The 23,675-nt window shown below is 33.9% G+C and overlaps 1 protein-coding gene across 5 annotated transcripts in view; it reads left to right on the forward strand.

Moving 5' to 3' along the window:
- Window positions 1-23,675, forward strand: part of EPHA7 (EPH receptor A7) — a 193,319-nt gene that overhangs the window by 156,702 nt on the left and 12,942 nt on the right. The window contains exons 6-14 of one of the 5 annotated variants that reach the window (XM_020881864.2): window positions 1,702-1,826; window positions 4,421-4,604; window positions 9,631-9,739; window positions 10,341-10,396; window positions 14,718-14,843; window positions 15,682-15,867; window positions 16,458-16,519; window positions 18,312-18,521; window positions 19,241-19,390. In XM_020881864.2, the coding sequence (XP_020737523.1) occupies window positions 1,702-1,826; window positions 4,421-4,604; window positions 9,631-9,739; window positions 10,341-10,396; window positions 14,718-14,843; window positions 15,682-15,867; window positions 16,458-16,519; window positions 18,312-18,521; window positions 19,241-19,390 (1,208 nt within the window). Of the gene's footprint in view, window positions 1-1,701; window positions 1,827-4,420; window positions 4,605-9,630; window positions 9,740-10,340; window positions 10,397-13,395; window positions 14,242-14,717; window positions 14,844-15,681; window positions 15,868-16,457; window positions 16,520-18,311; window positions 18,522-19,240; window positions 19,391-23,675 lie in introns of those variants that run through there. The other 4 variants (XM_020881865.2, XM_020881866.2, XM_070450105.1 and 1 more) reach the window with 4 other exon arrangements.

The following is a 23,675-nucleotide window of genomic DNA, read 5'->3' on the forward strand; positions in this document are numbered from 1 at the left end:
ATTCTTGCCTGGACTATCCCATGGACAGAGGAGCCTGCTGGGCCAAGTCCACCGGGTCGCAAAGAGTCGGACACGACTGAAGCAATTCAGCATGCAGCATGCTCAGATTTTATGAGTGGCTTTAAGTAAATTAGGCCATCAGAGATTACTGGCTACGTATCAATAAGACCTTATCTCACCACTAGTTGGGGTTTGTGTTTCCCAAGGCTGCGGTTTGGGGATGCAGCTTTTTGAACCACCCAGTTGCTGAGATGCTAAAAATGTTTTGGGTGGAGAGATAAATCACTTTAGAAACAAATATTTCTTCATTGCATATATTAAAGTTTTAAAAGTCATGGGAAAAAAAATAAGATTTCTTTTAGAAATTGGCTTTATTGGAAACATATCAGAAACACAGTTAGTCTGTAAACAGTCTGTTGAGTACTTCAGCTGCATGCCCCTAAAGGGAAAGTTGTTCCACTTAATCTGCCCTAGTTATGCTTCTGTTAGTAATCTGAGAGGAAATGGGAGTCGTGCATCTTCCGGGTCCTTCCCTCAAAATTGCCAAGCCAGAAAGCAGTGACAAATGTTTTTTTCTCGACACTGATATAAGAAAATATTAAGAAGTAGAAGAAACAAAATAAAGCCAAAGGGATAAACATCAGAAGCTTGCTTAAACAGCTTTAGCCCCATTTAATTGCTTTTCTGTCAGCAGGATTATTAACAATTTTGGACATCTGAAAATTAAATTAACAGCCTGAAAATATTTTACAGAATGAGATAGAGCATGATACATGAAACATAATGACCCCACTGAAATTCAGCCAAGCCAGTGTGACTACTCATTTAGACAGAGAAGACAACTAGTTAATCATCACTGAGCAAATTAGACAGAGCAAATTAGCTTCCTACACTCCACAGTCTTAGCTACCAAAAAGAGTGTATGCCACTAATTAGGATGAAAGAATTCTAAGCGTATTATTATCTGTATAGAAAGAGAAAGCAAAATTGTAGCTTGAATTACTTCTATTAAAGCTTGAAGCCTAGGTTACATAGGTATAAATTACATGTGCAAGCATTTGTGTGTGTGTATATGTGTTCACACTTACATATTGATATTTAAGAAACAGAAGCCTTAACATTTTCTTGCATCTTGACCTAATGAAGTATAAAATTTTTTTCAAGGTTAATTAGAATTCTTTGGAAACACACTCACACACACACAGACACACACATGTCAAACATAAAACCATTTCTTTTAAAGTGTGATTCCTTTAATTAAAGATGAAAGTAGCCATTCTGTATACTTTACCTGGCACAGTGTTAAATTATTTTTTCTTTTAAAAAGTGTATTGGCATTGTATTGAAATAAATATTTGGACTTAGTTTATCACTGGAGATTAATCTGAAATCATATTTTGTAGCCTTAATTAGCATTTATTTGCTTAATTGTCGTTCTCAACCCCATCGTTTCCATTTTTCACTAACTTGAACAATGCTATCTTCTGCTGTTTGCACTTTAATTTAAATTTCTATTAAGGTTTATGAACAGTAATAAGGTCCTGTTTGAATATTCATTAGCTTTTGAATTGTGAGCTCTGAAAAGGTGCTTTCTTTTACCTTAATGAAACTGGCACAGCATGGGACTGATCAGTTGTGACATTTGATTTGAGGCATCCAGTGAATTTTCTCATTGTTTATTGACACATCTTGTCCAAACAGCTCCCTCGCAAGTGAGCGGGGTAATGAGGGAGAGAGTGCTGCAGCGGAGTGTGGAGCTTTCCTGGCAGGAACCCGAACATCCCAATGGAGTCATCACCGAATATGAAATCAAGTATTACGAGAAAGTAAGTGCTAAGAACTGCTGAAACGTACACCACGTATGATGCTCTCTGTGTCTCCTGTCGCCCTACTCCACTGCCGACTAAAGCTGGTCATTATAATACCCACTGTTTGGAGCGACTTCAAAATGGATAGTTAATGCCAGCCAATCTTAATAACCCTCTCCCTGAATCTCTGGCTCATTAATATAATGATGGTTTCTGTGAATTAAGTTTCTGTGTTACACCAGTGAAAATATTCCACTAGTGGTGTGTTTAGGTATTCAAGTTTTGATATCCTGATTATTAGATGTAGGATGTTTAGTCCCACAGAAACCGCGGAACCTGGTGTGTCTTTGAAAATGTTTCTTCGAGGTTATCTGCTTGAGCCCTTCATGACTTACTTTATGTATGTCATTTCATTGATAATGATGGTGGACTCAAATAATTCAGTGATTTGAAAACAATAAGACTCTTTTCTGTAATAAACATGTAGTCAGGTGATTATATTTCACTCTGTTAAATTCCTCCTGAAGTTATACTAATCATGCTGATTGTGTCTGTCATTTTTTTACACTCCTCTCTCCGTGAAAAAGTAGTGTGGCTAAAACTCAAGTGCTGCTCCTTCAATCCCCTGAAATGGCTAAATTTTAGTAAATAGTAATGTAACTATTATTCAAATAGTGTTTATTTACTTCTGACCCATCTAAAGAAAGACTGACACACCCTTGTTCACAAATAATCTAGGCTCCGTCTCACAGAAAACTGATTCAAGGTTTGAAACATGGAACTATTATTATTACTAGTAGTAATAGTAATAATGCATTTTTATTATTATTGACTTAGTTAACTAAAGTGCTCTAATCTACATAACCATTTTAACCATTTAGATAGAATTTCACGATAGAAACATAAAGCTCTGTAAATATTTGAGGGCTGAATTGACTTGATTGAATCATTTAAATGCATACAGTGCTAACCCTGGGCAATGGATACTTTTTTTTCACTTTAATGGAAAAACAGAATTTTTAAGTTTGTTATATTTTTACCTTATGAATACATAACTTCCATGGCCAAAGTTGCATTTTAAACACTTCATTTTTGTACCAGAGGATACATTTCTTATCCTATCAAATGTATTTCTAAGGGGATCCTTGATTTTAGTTTTGGTTTTATTATGTCCGTTTTCCAGTGAGCTCTGACAGTTACAGTTTCTTCTGAAATTTCAGCAGATTTCAAAAGCAATGAAATGTGTTTTAAAAATATGTTAGGTGGTAAGTGAGAGTAAAGTTTCTCACAGTGAACACAATATTTTACAAATCTGGAGTAAATTTGATCAAATAGTAATTTTTCTCTTCTGCATGACAGAAACAGAATATCTGTTTACTGAATTTGCAAATTACAAAATAATATTACAAGTAATACTATTGCTTTATAATATATGTAAGCCTGTGATATATATATATATATATGTCATCTAATATCAGTTTTTCCTCATTCTTTTATTTTAGATAAATACATATTTATCATATTTTATATATTTATATATATAACTTTTTATAAATGGTTATAATGAAAACAGTATAAATCAACTTTACTAAATCCAGCTTATATATACATTTATTTACAGTTTTGCAAATATTATAACTCAAACAACCAGTTTGACATTTTTAAATTTCACTGAATAGTTTTATTACCAGACACAGTTGAGTGCAGATTTTATTATTGAACAAGTAAGAACCTATCTAGAATCATATATTTTGATGAGTAGTTTTTATAACTTTTTTTATAAAGAGCACATTAGAATCATATCAACTGTTTTAGATTTTTATTCATTTAAATATTTTTATGGAGTTTTTATATTCTTTGAATTTTTATGTTATTTCATTCTTAAACTTATCATATATAACATGATAAACACATTTTTAAAGTCTGCAAGTCTCAGTTTTCATATCTGAAAAATGGAGAAACTAAACTATTTAAAATAGTGCTGAATCATAAAGTACCTAATACTTTGTTTTATATTTAAAACAATAAGTCTTACATTGATAACTTCAAATATTCCATTAAATGATATTTCGCAAAAGTGGTTTTATCCTGTGAGAAGTGTAGGTTTTAATGAAAACAATTGATGTGTCACTATGCTGGTGGTGGTTAGCTAAATTTCTTGATTTATAATACCTTTGTTAATTTTTAACATATGGCTTTTTGCTTGCTGAATAACTTTCAGGAATCATATTAAGAGAACTGTATTATGAAGTGAAGATTTCTACTGAACCATAGATTTTACAAGTGGAGTTATATTTTGGTCAAAAGGATATTTGATTATATTTATGGCTAAATAGTTCTTGCCACTGTGCCCTCTACCAACAAAGCAAAGACTCAAAACATCATAAATGTTTTAACAAAATTATTTCCCTTTGAAATTTGTAGAACAAAGGCATGTGCTCACATTTACATTTTATATTATCTGAGAAAAGGCTCAGTGTTCCAATATTCCACAGGGTACAATGTAGCCTTTATAAAAACAATGCAGCAAATTGAAATAAATTGCAAGAATTGGCTGTCAAATTGTCTGGTTGTAATCACAATTAAATATTCCCTGTATATATTGTTTCCAGGATCAAAGGGAACGGACCTACTCGACATTAAAAACCAAGTCCACTTCAGCCTCCATTAATAACTTGAAGCCAGGAACAGTGTATGTTTTCCAGATTCGGGCTTTTACTGCTGCTGGTTATGGAAATTACAGTCCCAGACTTGACGTTGCTACACTAGAGGAAGCTACAGGTAAAATGTTTGAAGGTAATTACCACCTTTGGTTTGGATTCTTATCTCTATAATGCTGGCGTAATTTTTATTGCAATACTGAGTGTCATGATTTAGTTCAAGGTGATTTTTACATTTAAAGGTGAATGTATGTGCTGTGCTGGCCTTAGTCTGTCCGTCGTGTCGGACTCTTTGCGACCCCGTGGATTTTAGCCCGCTAGGCTCGTCTGTCCATGGGATTCTCCAGGCAGGAATACTGGAGTGAGTTGCCATGCCCTCCTCCAGGGGATCTTTCCAACCCAGGGATTGAACCCAGGTCTCCTGCGTTGCAGGCGGATTCTTAACCAGCTGAGCTAATCAGGGAGGCCCTGGATGTATATACACATATAAATACATATCTATCTACTTTGTAAAGGTTATTCAGAATAATAATTTAAAACTTGCTATTTAGTGACATTATAAACTTTGAGCTAGTTTCTTTAATACGTACTGGGTTTATTTTGAAAAGATTAAGTCAGAAGCAGAAGCAAGGCTTGCTCAAATGTGTATTGACACAAGCTGTCTTCATAGACCCTCAAATGATCTTATTCTAGTTTTCAGTCAAAGCTGCCGCATCATAGATACCCCTAAATGAAACCAGAATGTATACCAAGATGGGCCAGAGAGAGATAATTTATAAAAATCAGTGTTAATTAAAGCTACTTGAATTTTAGCAATGATTTCAAAACTTTCCATTCAGGAGGAAGACTTTGTATTTATTTTTACTTTTATCATCTCTCTTTTCAGTTTTATGAAATATTTCAAGCATAGTAAATAATGTATTTAAAGAATATATGAAGTATTAAGAAGAATAATTAAATATCTCTGTATATTCCACTCAAGCTTAAAAATAGTACCTCACCAAAATCTCAAGTCCCCTTTACCATTTGGTGTTTTATAATGCAACATAGGATCATAACAAAAAATACGTGTAACTAGAGTGTATCACAAATAAACAGATGTATCTTAGGCTGCACGTCCCAGTTTGCTGTCAGAGGACAAGCTTAGAACAGCCAGAGTGCCACTGCTGGTTGTTCTTCAGCTAGGCTGAAGCCTCAGGGTATGTTTCTGTATTTTGAAAGCTTTTTATTTCTCTCAATGTTATTCACATACACGGTTCACCTAGCTGTTACCTCCTTCTCTCCTTGCCAATCTAATTTTTCATGGAATTCTACACAAATATTAGTTTAAAATATTATATGATTTCCTTTTTGCAATTTTTAATAGGAAGTTTTTTAGTAAATTAAATCAATCTAATTTTGATTAAAGAGTTATTTTGATTTGGGGAGAATATTTTTCTAGATATTCTAAAAGTTAGAATAAATTGGTATTCTTTTACATTACTTCATGCTTAGTAAGTTTGCTAACAGTAGTCTTTTTTTCAAAATATTTTGTTATATTTTTAATTGAGCAGTAACTCTGGCAACTTCAAATAATAAAACATATGTTGAAATATATTTTAAATGCAAATCAGTTATATAGAATTATAAACACAAAAGCCATCCATTGAAAAAGATTTCATATAACTTAGTGTGATAAACTTAATATCAGTATTCTTTATTATCTTTTTAAAATGGAGTATGTAAGATTAAAAATGAGAATATCTGAGTTCAGTGGCCTCCAAAACATTAGTCTTTTACTCTATCAACATTTAAACATTTGAGTGGTCTGTTAAATGTGTTCTAGTAGTTTTCCACTTAGACTGATCTTCTGATATTTGACTTTGTAGTTTCTAATATAATTAAACAATTTAAATTACTTTTTCATATTCTAATGATTAGCTCAAACTTAAAGAAACATCAGTCAGTTATACTTACCCAAACATTCTTTATCAGTTAAAGCTTGAGTTTAAAAACTTTAAAAAATGAGTTTGTGTATTTTCCTGACTTTGTAAATTAAGATTATTGGGCCAAACTATTATTTATTACCTACTGAGATTCATAGATCTTATTTCATTATTTAAAAATGAAAATAACTAACACTCATAGAGATTGACATGAAGTAGTAAAACCCAAATGAGCACATGAAACTAATGCTAAAAATGAATTTTGCATTAGAAAGGATTTGGTGATTTTTATCATCAGAATATTTTCTCCACTGGAAGGTAAAGTTTGATGAAAGAACAATCCATATCTCCCATTTCTTACTGTAGTCTTACAAGTGCCTAATATAGTGCTTGACACATAGAACACACTCATTAAGTAGGCAAGAAATGAATACTTCACATTAATCAAAAAAGCCAAATTATCAGTATAAGTTGAAGCTAGTAGAAATATCCTTGGTTTTACATTTCAGCTCTGCCATGTCTGACTGTGGGACTTTGGATGAGCTATTTCTCTGTGCCCAAGTTGCTAAGAGAGTGACAGCCAACTCTCAGAGCGATTGTGAGGATTGAATAAGTTAATTTACACAAAGTGCCAAGTACAGTGCCTGGCTCACAGACAGCTTTGAATGTCAGCTTTCATTATTTTGTACAACCATTCTCCAGTGTCTTGGTCTTGGGAAGCCTTACAAGCCATTAAAAAATATTGAATATCCCCAAATAGATTTTGATTATTTGGGTTATATTAACTGATATTCACCATTTTAGAAATTGAAACTGAGACATTTTTAAAACACAGATATTCACGACACACGTTTCATGAGCCGTCAGAATGATGACGTTATCACTTGTCATCTAAGTTCTGGAAAACTCAACTGTGCGCTTGTAAGCTTGTGAGAGTAAGTGGAAGAGGCAAATAACATTTTATTATGTGAAAAGAGTTGACCTTGCAGACTCTTTGGAAAGCTTCTGAGGTTTCCCAGACATGCTTTAAGAACTACTGATGGAACACACAGCTTCCTGTGCTAGGGATTAGGGATGCACAGAATCACATGGCACATTTGATGTGCTCAGTGAGGGAGGGAGACTTGTCCGCAAGTTCTGGCCACACAGGTGAGCGCTGGCGGAGGGCACAGCCTGCTGCTCCCATAGTGTCAGGAAACAGTGACTCTTGTGCTGGGAAGGAGGGCTGCGAAGAGCAGCCATCCGAAAGAAGTTACCTGAGCACTGATTGGAAAGGGAATTTAAACTTATTATTCCATTTTGTTATATCCTAAAATCCCCTTCTACACAGAACCCCTGCTACCAATTTTACAAGTTTTAAACTGTGGTGTAGTGATTACGACATATAAATTATTTTTCAATGTATTATCCATGTACTAGATGAAAATATGAATCATCAATTGTGACTATCATAAGATTAAAGTGTGATCCTAACTATATCTGTAGAAACATACAAGTAAATATTCACAACTTCTAACTCACCATTCACCTGACTTCAGTTTTCTCACTGGAGTTGTGTTTCTGAAGCTAGGGGCAGAAGGGAGTCTAAGACAAGCAAAGAATTAGACCCATGGGACAGACTGAATGGAAATAATTTCAACACATACGTGTTTAATTTTTTCCTTCCTCGTGAGGAAAACTGCTCCATTCTTTTTCCTCTCTAAATATATATTAAAAGAAAGATAAAAACAACCAACCAAACTAAACCAACACAATTACTTGAAGTCATCTTTTCTCTGTTGAATAATAGGCTGTAATTCAGAAATTAAAGCCTTAAAGTTGTTTTCTTTTTCTTCTTTTTCCTTTTCCCTTGTTTCATTCTCTCAGGGAGCAAATCAGCAGGTCCTGACTTAAGGAGTGTGTATAATATCTCTTTCCAGAAACTTATTACACTGGAGCTATTTTTACTGTCTTTTCAATATAAGAGCTATCTATAGTTAGCATAAGTTTACAAAATTAGAGACAAGTTGTCAAAAGGAGGGAGACATAGAGAGAAAGACCAATAAAAAAACAACTTTATGCTGCCTATTGTGGCAAGACACATTCTGCCTACATATAATTTACTGCTCTAGAGACCAACAAGTCCCTTGCCACCGCTAAGGATGAGTAGTATTTTCCATCTTACCTTAAAGTTTACAGATGTTGATTGTTTCAAAAATAAACAAACTGTATTAGTTTTCATTACATTAGATATTAATCTGTAACTGAATCATCTATTGGAATATACATTTTCACTGTTTTGCATCCATTTGGTTATGTTATTAGGTTTATACTAGCATTGAAAATAGAATATTCTGGGGAAAATATGACAATTGTGAATTGCCAGATAAGTAAAACTTCACTAATTTGGAAAAATACAAGTGAGAAGGCCATGTGACTTGATGAAGAATAAGAATCAGAGGCTGCTTTAAAGGACATGTAAACATATACTGCTCCCAGAGAGACTCTCAGAAAGGTTCAGCTGGGCTTGCCTTAATGAGCATAGAAGAATCACTTAACATCATACAGGAAGTGTCTACAATTAGATAATGCTAAAATGTTTTTTACAGTACTTGGAGAAAGTTGGCTCTTCCATAAACAGCCTAGCTCCTCTGTAATCTTAAACTCTCAAATGTGTGCATTGCATAATTTGTCAAATTAGTATAAGTAATTCTGTTTGTTGTCCTGAATTAAGGAGACTTATAAATTCATATTGATTTGCTATGATTACATCATGATTTTTATTCTATATTGATGATGTGAGAGATAAATCATTTAAGGTATTTTGAAAATGGTGAGAATATGTTATTTGGGTTCTTTTATTTTTCCTTCACACGCCAGGAAAGCAGATACAGAGGGATCAAGTACCTTACTGAGGGGGAAAATGGGGATTTACTAGCAATTGTAAATGAAAAATCTTTACCTCTTGGATCATAACTAAGTATCCAACAACCAAGCACGGGATCACCATTCAATAAGGCATTTTGCAGGGATCTTTTCTAGCTGAAGAATATAAAATAGATGAAAGTATTGTGCTTACCACTTACTTAAAATGTAAAAAATAAATGTTTATTTAAATTTGTTACAGTAGAATACACTTATTTAGGTTAAAGGTGAATTTAATAGCATGGATATCTTACTTGTAAGATTTTGTCTAATCTGTCAAGTTCTTGAATAGTATGGAGTATTTTATTGAGCCTTGTTTTTTTCTGTTTACAGCTACGGCCGTCTCAAGTGAACAGAATCCTGTTATTATAATTGCTGTGGTTGCAGTGGCCGGGACTATCATTCTGGTGTTCATGGTCTTTGGCTTCATCATTGGAAGAAGGTAGAGCACAAATTCATTCTCATCTCTAACATAAAGTGTACTGATTTTTCAGAATTGTGTCAGCCTATTACTTATTGTTTAGTTTAGAACGTTAACTAGTAAAAGCAGTTATTCTTTGTCTCATATGAAACACTAAAGGTCAATAAATTTTCATTCTCCCAAGGTCAGAAGAGGAATGAGTAGTGTCATTTCTATTGGGTGACTTTTTATTAGTTACTTTCAGAGTTCGATTTTCATAATAAAAATAGGAGAGACCTGGGGAAAGATTTACTCTTTTAGTTAATGGTTTGTGGAAGCCATTTAAAACCTGTTGTTGCTGTTTTTCAGGGAAAAATATAAGCAAATATTCACTCATTGGTAAATATAAATCTGTGAAATAGGTCCCTTCCACAGTGTCTCATACTTTATATTCTTTGCATTTTTCAAATCATGTGAATTGCTATATTATTATTGAGTTCAGAACTATGGACAGAAAGTTTATGTATTTTGTTTATAGCTCTAAACTAGCAAGTTCTTAAATAATTAAGATATATCATATGAATTTTAAATACACAAAGCTACATTATTGATTGAGATCATCAAAAATTTTATTTTTTTCCAGGCACTGTGGTTATAGCAAAGCTGACCAAGAAGGGGATGAAGAGCTTTACTTTCATTGTAAGTGTTTGGCTTTTCTTTATTTATTTACCCCAGTTAATACAGAAATCTGGTTGTCAGTATTGGCATGAATAAATTCCTGATGCCTCAGGCTTGAAAATATACCATGAGCTCAAAATGTTGCTTTAAAGCACTTGAACAAATATGTAGAATGAAGATATAATGTGAATTCTTTAAAAATATATTCAGAAATGTAATCTCTCATAAGAAGTTTTAATATAACTGAAATGATGTTCAGCAGCTTTTATGTCACAATTGTTCCTTTTGCAATCTTTGCCCAAGTGTTTCATATCATCCTAATAATGATTCATTAAATGTTGCATGTGCCCATGTTCTAGCTCAGGAATTCATTTCAATTTAGAAGAATAGGCCCTTTTTTCTACCCAATGAATGATGCTATAATGAAAAACTAGACTAAGGAGCCTCTCTCTGTCCATCTACTATAAACTGGCCATCACAGGTAGATATTTTGAGATACAAAATATCAGAGGATTAAGTCCTCTGATGTTTTCCTGTGGATTTGAGCTACCTGATTCTTAAAGTTCATTTTAGAAATTATATCATAGCTCAGGGAAGCAAAAAAAATAGATGCTCAACTGCATTAATCTTATTGTTGCTGCACATGGATGGCCAGTGAAACCCTGAGAGCTTTGAGAGTAAATGCTGACTTTTTGCAGCCAAAGTAAAATCCAGTGGATGATGCTCTTATCCAAATCCAGTATTCCTATTTTTAATCCTTGAAAACATTGAAAATAATTTTATGTATAATTTTTCTTAGTAACCATACTCTTTACTAAAATTTCTCATGGGTAGATAAATTTCCTATAAATAGCTTAAGAATGACATCTATTTTTATGTTAGTCATCAAATTCTTGTGTCAGTATTTAAGAAGATATTCTCATGTTCCGATTCTTAAGTCATGGGAAGATGTAGCATCAATCAAGGAAGTGTGTGGTTGAAAAAACACAATGTGAACACCATTATCATTCCTAAGTTTCTTCAGCATGTTATTAATTGTTGAACCAATACTTCCCTTGACTTTAGTTTTCAAAAGAGAAGTGTCTTTACATAATACATATTCAAATCAATGATGAAACTGTAGAATTCGAACCGCTGAAGGCAGGGAGGGTGTTATGACTCTAAAAATTATAGTAAAAGTTATGACCAGAGGGGGCTTTATCATGATGATTAAGTTTCAGGGCCCCTCACTTCTGCATACTCCTTTCAAAGCCCTGGAAGAGTCCTAACAAGTTATGTGTAGAATCTTTTCTCTTAAAGAGAATATCCCAAATTGTAGAAGGTTTAAGCCTCACTGAACTTAAGCCTACCCCTGATTATGACTGAACACATGTGATTCTATGACCCCTCTCCTGGGATTATTGACATACTCCTAATGTTGGTGCTTCCTCTTGCTAACAGGCAGTGATTTTGTGACAAGTCCCAGTGATGAGAGTATCATAGGCTATTTATAGCTAAAGGATATGCAGAAAAAGTGGAAGTTATATTTTTTTCTTTTTCATGACATGAGAGAATACTTTTAACACTTCCCCAGACAGGAAGGAGAGGATCAAAACTTGAATGCCTTAATTTTTGTGTCGTTTGTATATAGATGCCAGTAAACATATATAGAAGAGACTAACATAAGACTGTAGTTCCTGGAATCCCAGATTCTACCCATATGTGGATAATTTGATGGAAGAATCATTTAATAATACTTTAATCAGTATGTCACTTTTCATTGCTTATTGAGGATGTCCAAGACATCCCCAAATGATCAAATACTGCCTCTTAGTTCATTTGCTTTTAGCTTGCAAGTTAATGCTGCAGGTAAATTAAAACATGGCTTGCCTGAAACAGGTTGTATAGCTGTCTGCTTAACTATCATCATTCAGTTTTAATATTTTGATGTCATTCCCTTTTTTCACACTTGACATCCAGTTTGTAACTAGAAAAAATAAAGCTGCGTGTTTTACCTGCTAACATAGAAAAGATAAACTGGAACTTGTTGTATATATAAACAGTTTTCATTTCTAGAGCAAAATATCAATGGTGGTTTTAAGATATTTAACATTCATGAAAGATGTAAATGAGATATTAAAACACAAAAAGCTCACACTCTTAAATCAAGATAAGCAACAAACCAAAATATTCAGAAACTGTGTCAAAATTGTTATTTTAAAACATCCATTTTTAAACGAATAATGAAAGAAATACACTTAAGATATCCTATCTTGGTAAATCCTCGATATTTTTGAATCACCCGTTTTACAAGGATATCTTTTCTTGTCATTTGATGAGAACCAGGCATTTTATTTGATTTTATGACTGTATTTACAGTACATAAAATACAACACTGTGGTCACCAGCTATTTACAAGTTGGTGTCCTTTTATTCTTTCAGTATATGGACAATTTTCTTAGGTGCTAGGACACCAGATTGAATTTTTACAGAAACATGAAAGCAACCATTTAACTAGCTCTTAGAGCACTGAGTTTGATAGAATATCCAGTCATTTGTATCAGGTGCCCTCCACTCTCCATGGCCCCAAATGCTGCATTTAAAGATATAAACACAATGGAGGAGTTTAGTGAACCAATTCCAATTTACATTTTGTTTCCTCCTACCATTTCTTCTAACAATGTCTTCGAATCCAAGCTGGGCAGTATTTCATGTTTTTATGCCAAAATTGCTCTGGCCTGTCAAAATGTTTTGTGACAACTTGAATAAAGAACCATCAGAGACCCGTTTGAGATGCAGAAGGTTACCTCCAATCTAGCTCCCTTATCGCAAAATCAAACAAAAAAAAAAAAAATGAAAGAAAGAATAAAAAGGAGAAGATGGCTCATTCTCCATCTGCCTGCCAATCTAGGAGGTTAACCTATTGTTTTCTTCCCTTCTCTCTTTTTCTCTTCCCCCCCCTCTTTCCTGTACTCCTTTTTCTCTCTTTTCTCTTTCTATCCCCTCTCTCTTTTCTTCTTGTGTTTTTTTCTCATGTTCAGCTTTAGTAACAAATGAGCATCTGTCAGTTTTATAAACTGCAACAGTACTTGTTTAAGACAATCAATTTTGGATAAACAATCAACTACAACAGAATAAATCAAGATTTTTAAATCCCATTTTTCCTTTATACATTCTGCTTCTTTTTGTTTGTTATGTGTTTATTTTAAAAATATAATTTCAAGTTGATGTGATGACATAAGCACAGTTAGGCTGCAGTGTAATACATAAAGAAATATATTGTTCTCCAAATAGTAAGATTTAATGAAAAGATTGTTCAGTGGCTTTGTTAAAAAACAATAAAGTTTTTGTTTGAGGATATAGTGTAATTATTTTCATTGCATTAATATAACCACATATATGCCTATCTATCTTATCTTTGTCTTTAACCAAATGATTAGATTTGGAATACATTATTGTAATTGATTTAAAGTTGACATAGCATTATCTGTTACCTGCATGCTTCTGGGTGCGTTTTAAGACACTTTTAACTTTTAAGATGATTCTATGTTGTTTGAATCTTGACTACCTTTTCTGAGGTGTATTGACTACCTCCCCATAGCAGTTAAGAACTTCCAGAGCCTTATAGCTGAAAGTTCATATAAACCATTCCTCTTTCAAATTGCTGTCATACATGGTTAGCAGATCCCAGGAATATTGTAAATTTTCTAACTTTATTCTGCACTTTGTACATTTGGCTTCTATTGCCCTTCAAGGTGAAGAAGAAACTGTGTCTTTAGTAGATTTCTCTCTGGTTTTGTGATAGCAGTCCCTCACAGCTTGTATTAATTTTATGTATATGTCAACGGTGGTTGGTCTTTAAAAAAATAAATCAAAAGAATAAGTAAGATGTCTAAATGTTTTTAATATTACTGTCAGTGTAGTAGGCTACCTGTAAATGAAATGTCTTCTTTTCCCAGTGTATTAATTTGATTGATTGACTGACTGATAGATTTACAAATGTGTTTCCAAGTCCATTACAAACCTCAATATGGCTTGAACTATGCCATGATAGCAGTGAATTTAATTAAACCTCCAGTCTGATAAGAGTCTTGTCAGAGAATTTTGGTGCTGTCTTTTGTTGATTTACTGGAAAAGCAATTCAGTTAGTCACCTATGAGCTGGATCCTATGTTACCTATAGAAGCTTGCAGATAATACCTATACGCCTGCAGACTGAAGTAGTCTGTTAAAACTGCTGTGAATCAGGTGATGTGGAAGCAAGTTCACTGTTCCAAGGAGCACTCTGCATAATGAAATTCCTGGGCTGACTGCACAATAAGTGCTTTGCTTCATCACAGTCATGCTTTCTTACATCATTACAGTTAAATTTCCAGGCACCAAAACCTACATTGACCCTGAAACCTATGAGGACCCAAATAGAGCTGTCCATCAATTCGCCAAGGAGCTAGATGCCTCCTGTATTAAAATTGAGCGTGTGATTGGCGCAGGTAAGGCTGTTGTAGCTTCCTTGTTCAGCTGTTCCATTTAGCCAAGATCGAAAGTCATACATCATAATGACAGGCAAATAATTATACCTCAAGTATAGAACCTTTGCATTTACCTGAAATGTTGGAAGCAATGAGCCTGTACTTGTTTATGAAATCTTAAGAAAAAAAGTGAAAAAGAAGCATGTGGTGCAGAGAATTGTGTATCTTTTGTCTCTTGTTGGATTTTTAAGATACTGTTCTATTGTAAGCTATTTCATAATAGTTCTGGCCCATCCAAGATATGAATTTATATTTAAAATAATTAGAATGTTGTGAATATTGCTGGAATATACATCCTCTGACTTGATTTATCATCTTCCTGCTAAGCGTTCATTTTTATTTTTTTTTGTTATATTTGTAGCTGTTGTACTGTTTAATTTCATGTAGAAAATTAATATGTATTAATTATTTAAAAGGAAAATTATTTTCTATGTGTACAATGTATCTTCACAGTAATTATATATGTTTGGATGAAGTCCCTTACATCTAGCAAACCTAAATACATAAGAATTCCAGATTTTTAAATCTTTCAGAAGTATTGGTATTTCAAGTCCTGAAAACAATAGCAGTATGCAGAATTTGCTAATGTGCCCTTATACTCCAGAAAACAGTGTACATTTTGCAGTGTATTTCAAACCTAATTGTTGTTTCTGAAAGAGTTTTTAAGCCAGTTAAAAAATTAGTAGTTTGTGTAACAGTTAAAAAAGTTTAAAAGTGCTTTTAAAGAATTGAATGCAGTTACTCTGAGAGAGGAGATGTTTCTGTAATTAAAATCCACCTGCCTGTTCTGTTACTCTAGGAGAATTTGGAGAAGTCTGCAGTGGCCGTTTGAAACTCCCAGGGAAAAGAGACGTTGCAGTGGCCATAAAGACCCTAAAAGTGGGTTACACGGAGAAGCAAAGGAGAGACTTCTTATGTGAAGCCAGCATCATGGGCCAATTTGACCACCCGAATGTCGTCCATTTGGAAGGGGTTGTTACAAGAGGTACATATTGACAATATATTTCATTTACCAAATGGACTGTCAGTGTTATTTCACAGATACTAAGAAATCAAATTGTAAATACACTACATATTTTTCATGAATTTCTCCTTGGATGTGTAACTGACTAAAATAATTTTCTTTTGTGCTACCCTCTCAGGCAAAAAGTGGATAAATGAATGCTGGTTGAGAATTAAAGAATAAATTTGATAGATAGATGGAGTGACAGATATTTTCATTTATCTTCAAAAGTCATAAATGTAGTACAGTTTAGTCTTTCCATTTTCTGTAAAGTGTCATTTTCTCTGAGTTTTGTTCACAAAACAGGAGTCAGAAAAACACATTAACTTTTATTGTTTAATTTTATCAATCATGACTATGTTCCAAATAGACACTTAATAACTCTGCCTTTAGCAGCAGCACTAGAAATGTTAGAAATACTCACCACTCACCCAGTCAGTCTTTCAAAAGAGCACTAGGTATTTTATCTCAGTGAGAAACAGAATAAATCTGAAGTTTACATTACAGCTTTGGAAGCAACACTTTTTTTTTTCCCATATATATATATATATCTTTTTTTTCTTTAATTTTAGGGAAGCCAGTCATGATTGTAATAGAATTTATGGAAAATGGAGCCCTAGATGCATTTCTCAGGGTAGGTAACAAAATTATTCTCCCATTCTAAATATACTATACCTGTTACCAATGTAATTTTCTGAACTTTTCTTTGCAGTGTAAAATGTGAACAGTAGAAACTTGAACAGGTCACAAAATTGTCTTTCAAAAGCAGCTTTAAAAAGTCTTAAGACTGGATTGAGAAAGATTTTTTTGAGCATTTAAGCAATATAATGTCATTTTAAAAATAGTTTCCATTGATATATTACAACAAATACTGAGGATACTGGAAGCCCTGTAATTGGAATACTTGTTGTAGATAGCATTTGACTTTTTCAAATTTACAATTATAAATGAAATACAGAGGTAATACAGAGAAAAAGTGAGATAACCATTCAATGTTGGTAGGACTCTGTTCTGTGGAACCATTTCTACTATAGTGTTATATGAACATCAAGCTTAAAATAATGAATTATTAACATTTTAAAGTATGTTATTTTTATAAATAATAAGTTCTGAACATACATATTTTTATGTTCAGACTTTTCATCTAAGAATGTGAGAGGTGTTAACCTTTTTCAAAGGGCAAAGAGAAAATAGAGGAAGAGAGAATATGCAGATCTAGATCATCATACATGATCTAGAATGGAACATGCAATCCAGATTAATAAGCATTTAGAGGATTCTGACATGCGTGCTGTGTCTTGTTAATATGCATAGCTGTCAACTTTCTAGAAGAAAGCATCACTTAGCAAATTCATCTATTCAGACCGCTGTTGGCTTGCATCGTATTAGGATTTCAACTAGAGAAATCTCTGGGTTAAAAATAGATTAGAAATACATGGTGGCCAGTTGGTTGCAAAGAGTTCTCAACCCCATTTATTAGCACATCTACCTCAGGGAATCTTTGTGGCAAGTAATATTCCAACCTACAGCAACAATGAAAAGTAGAAGATGAAAACAGTCAGCCAGTACAATCCCTTTCTACCTCTTAATTTCTCTCCATTTTTACTCAAAAATTTTTTCACCCTTCCTTTTTTTACCATTTGGAGAAAAAAATCTAGTATATGTGTCTTCATCCTTTTATATATTTTTAGACTATTTATATAAATTTTTAGCAAGTGGGTAAAATGCTTAGCTGTCAGGGATTTTTTTTTTTTTTAATATTCCGTTCCCTAACTTCCTGACGATCTGTGCTTTTATTCTGGGGCTTCCCTGACAGCCCAGTTGGTAAAGAATCTGTCTGCAATGCAGGAGACCCTGGTTTGATTCCTGGGTTTCCGCTGGAGAAGAGATAGGCTGCCCACTCCAGTATTCTTGGGCTTCCCTGTGGCTCAACTGGTAAAGAATCTGCCTGCAATGTGGGAGACCTGGATTCGATCCTTGGGTTGGGAAGATCCTCCGGAGAACGGAAAGGCTACCCACTCCAGTATGCCTGACCTGTAGAATTCTATAGACTGTATAGTCTGTGGGGTCACAAAGAGTCGGATAGGACTGAGCGAATTTCACTTTTCACTTTTCACTTTCACTTTCCCTAACTTTGACTTAAAAATTAGCATATACTTTTGGATTTGCATGCTCTGAAGCTATTATTAATTAATACCAGTTACATATCAATATAAATAAATGATTACTAGAACTCTTTTATATTATTTGACTATCAAGTTAAATCAGCACCTGTTGTTTTTTACAAATGTCTATATTCTGTAGAAAATTAAGTAGTAATTCCTCTAATATGACAGAAAATCACTTATGTACAGACATTTTTCATGGTAATCTTTTTCTCTTTTCAAAGTATGGTTAACTGGACTTTCATTTTTGTCTTCCTGTAGAAACACGATGGGCAATTTACAGTCATTCAGTTAGTAGGAATGCTGAGAGGAATTGCTGCTGGAATGAGATATTTGGCTGATATGGGATATGTTCACAGGGACCTTGCAGCTCGCAATATTCTTGTCAACAGCAATCTTGTTTGTAAAGTGTCAGATTTTGGCCTGTCCCGGGTTATAGAGGACGATCCCGAAGCTGTCTATACAACGACTGTAAGAAAAAGTCTATTACTGCGCCTCTTCATATTCCTGCCAATTTTCCTACCAAGAAAGCAGGGCTTAATAATACAAAACGAAACAGGAGAAAAGAGACAAACTGATCTCTCTCTACCTTTTGTTGTTGTGACTTTTTTTCCTTTTGGAAGAATCATCATCACTTTTACAGTCTTCATGTAGACTAAGAGGAGAAGTAATGATAAGAATATCAATGGCTTATTTCATATTAGGATGCTTGTATGTATATAATATACATATACAACATTTGGTTACTAGTGGTTATAGTTGTAGCAGAAAAATATAATCCCACTCTATAATCAAGATTTTAAGAAAATATTAACTATGCTAATCCTTATAAGTTTCCAAGATTAGAAAAAAGGAAAATATATGAGGATTTACTTGTATGCTATTATTCCAATATTTCTTTCCATTTTAGTAGTTATTTTACCTGATTTGTTATTGTCTTTTTGACTAGACTCTGGCCCTACAACCACGTAAGTCCTTAATTGATTTGCCTTAGAATTGAAAACTTAACCATGACATTTAAAAAGCAAGTTAGTAACTTTAACTACACTTGGAGAAATTCAAGATGAATAGACCTGATACTGATGAATTATCAACCAAATACACAGGCATTTAGCTTAGCTTTATGGTTTTACTATAAATGGTTTATATATCATTATAAATACCTAAAATGTCAATTTCTTTTAATACAGGGTGGAAAAATTCCAGTAAGGTGGACAGCACCTGAAGCCATCCAATACCGGAAATTCACATCAGCCAGTGACGTATGGAGCTATGGAATAGTCATGTGGGAAGTTATGTCTTACGGAGAGAGACCTTACTGGGACATGTCAAATCAAGATGTAGGTGTTATACTACTTAAACAAAAAGGATTTAATGCATTAATATTCATTTTATGGGAACTTATAGGTAATGGCTCATAAGAAGAAACTTTTACAGATCTAAAACTCATGGTTGCTGAGTTTTCATGATTATTACCACAAATTATCATAATAATTACTGTAAATTAGTGGTTCAACTAATTTTCTGTTGTCTTCATTTTGAAGAATTGCTTTTTCTTTTTCATTTAAATTCTCTGGACGTAATAGAAGCCGGAAAAGGATATTTCTTTAATAAAAGTAATGATGCTGATTATTAATAAAAGTAATAAAAGTAACAGCTGTAGTGGGAGAATCACCTGAGTAAAAGATTCATTTATGGAGGGGAGAGAAGGAAGGCTGTGTTTTATTTTGTCTTTGAAGCTTATCTTTCTTTTGCTTTTAATTTCCTGATAAAATCTATTTAAATTATGTTGTTGGTTGGTTTAGTTAAATTTTAATTTCCTGAGATAACCTAAATTTAACAACCAATATGTGTTTCATAGAAATATTTTAGAATATAATCACAATGGGAATATCTTGGGAAATTTCTTTTAAAAATGCAACTTATTAAATGAGTGTTCTGTTACTAAGGCAACAAGTACATTGTTAACCTTTGAGAAAAGAAACTGATGATAGCTCTCTGGTGTGTACATCTCACTCCAAGAGACCATTTATAAAACAATATAGCATAACGGCTTCCCTGGTGGCTCAGATGGTTTAGAATCTGCCTGCAATGCAGGTAGACTTGGGTTCAATCCCTGAGGCAGGAAGATCCCCTGATGAAGAGAATGGCAACCCACTCCAGTATTCTTGCCTTGAGAATCCAGGGACAGAGGAGCCTGGTGGGCTACAGTACATGGGGTCACAGAGTCAGACACAACTGAGCGGCTAGCACAACAGCAATAGCATAAGTGCAACTAAATATTTACTTCTATAAGTTGAATTTTATACAGTTAACATTTTTGTAAGGCAGAAACTTACAAATACTGTCAGATTCATATGTCTTTATTGAAAATGTGAGTGAAATTTAGATAGAAGTAGAGTAAGTGTAAAATCTAGGAAGGCACCCTGCATTGAACTGGAAATATGGAAAAGACCTCGGTTCATAGCTGAGGAGAGAATTCACCAAGGGAACACTTTGGAAAGTGCAGAAACAAAGGCTTAGTCAAGTGTATGTGGATCAACTGAGTCACTCTCCTGTAAAAGAGATCCATACATTATTACTGATCTGAAATGAACAGTGCATGTGTGTGCTAAGTCGCTTCAGTCATGTCCAACTCTGCGACCCTGTTACTCTGTCCATGGGATTCTCCAGGCAAGAATACCAGAGTGGGTTGCCATGTCCTCCTCCAGGGGATCTTTCCAACCCAGAGGTTGAACTTGCGTCTCTCAAGTGTCCTGCATTTTCAGGCAGGTTCTTTACCTCGAGCTCCACCTGGGAAGCCCCTGAAATGAAGACTAGGTTGGGGCAAATTGATGAAAAAAGTGTTTTAAGGAGTTTGGAAATGGTAAACATGCACGCTCTTGAAGAATAGAGTTAAAAAAAAAAAAATAAGTGATGCTTGAAGACAGTCTATATTATCATTGAGAAGAAGCATGTGACAAGCAAACCAGTTTGAAGTGCTGAATTCTTGAGATATTATAAACATGCGTAACAATAGAAGCTGACTAAGGTCAAAACTGAGTTATTTTTCATAAAAGGATCATAATCATTGTTATATGAAATTAGTATTTTTTTTTTTTTTATTTTAGAATTTTCCCTATCAAGTTCCTATGTTTCTTAAAACTAGTAAGTTATTTTTAGACAACTAAAATCAGACTGTTTGTTGGAAGGGTGATTTTCAGTACTTTTTTAAACAACTTTCTGCATTGACTAAAAAATTCATAGCCAAAAGAAGGAGAGGTTTGAAAAAGTCATTTACTATTTTGAGTTGAATAATGACATAAAACATTTTTATTGGGGGTGTTTCTTTTTTTTTTTTTTTTTTTTGGTTTTGGTTTTTTGAAGATAAAAGTCTGAATGATGAGTCCGTTTGGCAGAGGCAAAGTTGTTAATATTTGACAGGTCTCAGTGTCAAAGATTTCATGGACTGTCAAAATGTGGGCAAACAAATCCTTGGGGCAGAGAAAGAGAAATATTTACATTCCCTAGACACTCGGTAGAGTTTCATTTCTTTTGACACCTTCCTTCTATACTAGATTCAAACATAAAGGAATGACAGGAATATAAGATAACTTTAAATTTAAAGTTCACTTAACCTTTAAAAACAAATAATAGAAATGGTTAAGAAAAAAATAAATATCTTCTATTTTAGTTTTTAGAATTCCCATTTGTTTTTCTTGAAAATCAAATATCATAAATATATATTTTATCTGTCAAGTGTTAATATTTTTACTGATCAAATGAAATTTTAAGAGCACAGTGTTTAATTCTGACTTAAAACATTAAGCACCATCTTTCTTCTTTTTTTTCAACTGCAGAGGTCTAAATTATTAAATTTAAATGCAAGAGATTGCCTACACAGTTCAGGTTTTATAGTGACATTGATATTAACATTCTTCTTAAAGGATAATATTCATTATTTTATACTTATGTGAAACTGCTATTTGAGCAATTATATATTTCATTTTCAATATACAAACGGTGGAAAAAACTGGAATTTAAAATAATGAATTCTACTGTAGTAAAAATAATTCTCTAGAGAAAGCTTTTTTACTTGGAGTCTTCAGGTAGGAGACTATGAAGAGACTTAAATGATCTACCAACTCCCTGATGTCTCTGGAAATCCTCTGTTTATGTGACTACATTTTATTTTTCTGAAAATTATGCTTTTATCAATTCTTCAGAGATATTAATATTTTAAAGATTAGATTGAAAGAATCAAATCACTTTATATGATTTAAATTTAGTTGCTAGAAATTTGTCAAGGATTTTATAAAACCCTCACATTTTCAAATACCTTGGATTATAAGAGACTTTTCTGAAGACATGTGAAACAAGATAAATCAAGACCTAAGTTAATAGTTAAGTTTGTCAGGAACTCCACAAAACTCTGGGCTGAAAACTAAATAAAGTGGGGTTTCTGTGGTTACTCTGAAGAAATCAAAAAGAGGTGCTCCTTATTAGTAGGGGGCTTTCCAGATGACACTAGTGGTAAAGAATCCACCTGCCAATGCAGGAGATGCAAGAGATATGGGTTCGATCCCTGGGTCGGGAAGATCCCCTGGAGGAGGGCATGCGTGCGTGTGGACAGAGGAGCCTGGCAGGCTACAGTCCATGGGGTCCCAGAGAGTCCGACATAAATAAAGTGACTGAGTATGCAGTCCCTTAGTATCCATAGGACATTGGATCCAGGACCCTGGCAGACACTAAAATCTGCGAATACTCAAGTCCCTTGGATAAAATGACATTGTTTTTGCACTAAACTTGTGAACACCCTCCTGTATACTTTAAATTATCTCCAGATTACTTACGATGCCTAATACAATATAAATATTATATAAATAGGTATAAATACAATGTAAATGCTGTGCAAATAGTAACTGGCATGTGGCAGATTCACGTTTTGCCTTCTGGAATGTTCTGATTTTCCTTTTTCTTTTTGAGTATTTTTATCCATGGATGCAGAATCTGAAGATGCAGAGTCTCAGGATATAGAGGGCAAATGTATTGTAAAATCAATGAGGTAGACAGTTGCCAGGGCCTTCGGCCACAATCTACAGAGGGGAATGAACAAGACCATCTCAGGAAAAAATGATATTCTTATGTATGGAGATACCTACACCCAAAAAGATTAATCCCAGGATTACTGCTCATTGTTTTTCATGTGCCCATAACGTCCATGAGTTTTAACTGCAATAGAAACAGTTAGAATCCAGGCATTTGCGATTAAAGTCAGGAGAGTAGGCTCTCCCATACATCTCCAGGTTTCATTCTTCTTTAAAATTCGTAGGTGGTTAGCCCTTTTCATTAATGACTTTCCAAAGAGCAACCATATGTGTATAAATGCAGTCAAATAGAAAAAGTAATACACAAATTGAAAATACTTACACTTGGTATTCACAGAAGCTTTTAATTGATTTTATGTCTTAATTTACATGGGCTTCCCTGGTAGCTCAGCTGGTAAAGAATCCGCCTGCCATGCAGGAGACCCCAGTTCGATTCCTGTGTCGGGAAGATCCGCTGGCGAAGGGATTGGCTACCCACTCCAGTTCTTGGGTTTCCCTGGTAGCTTAGCTGGTATAGATCTGCCTGAAATGCGGGAGA

This window comes from Odocoileus virginianus, chromosome 19 (assembly GCF_023699985.2).
Source record: "Odocoileus virginianus isolate 20LAN1187 ecotype Illinois chromosome 19, Ovbor_1.2, whole genome shotgun sequence".
Classification (NCBI taxonomy): Eukaryota; Metazoa; Chordata; class Mammalia; order Artiodactyla; family Cervidae; genus Odocoileus; species Odocoileus virginianus.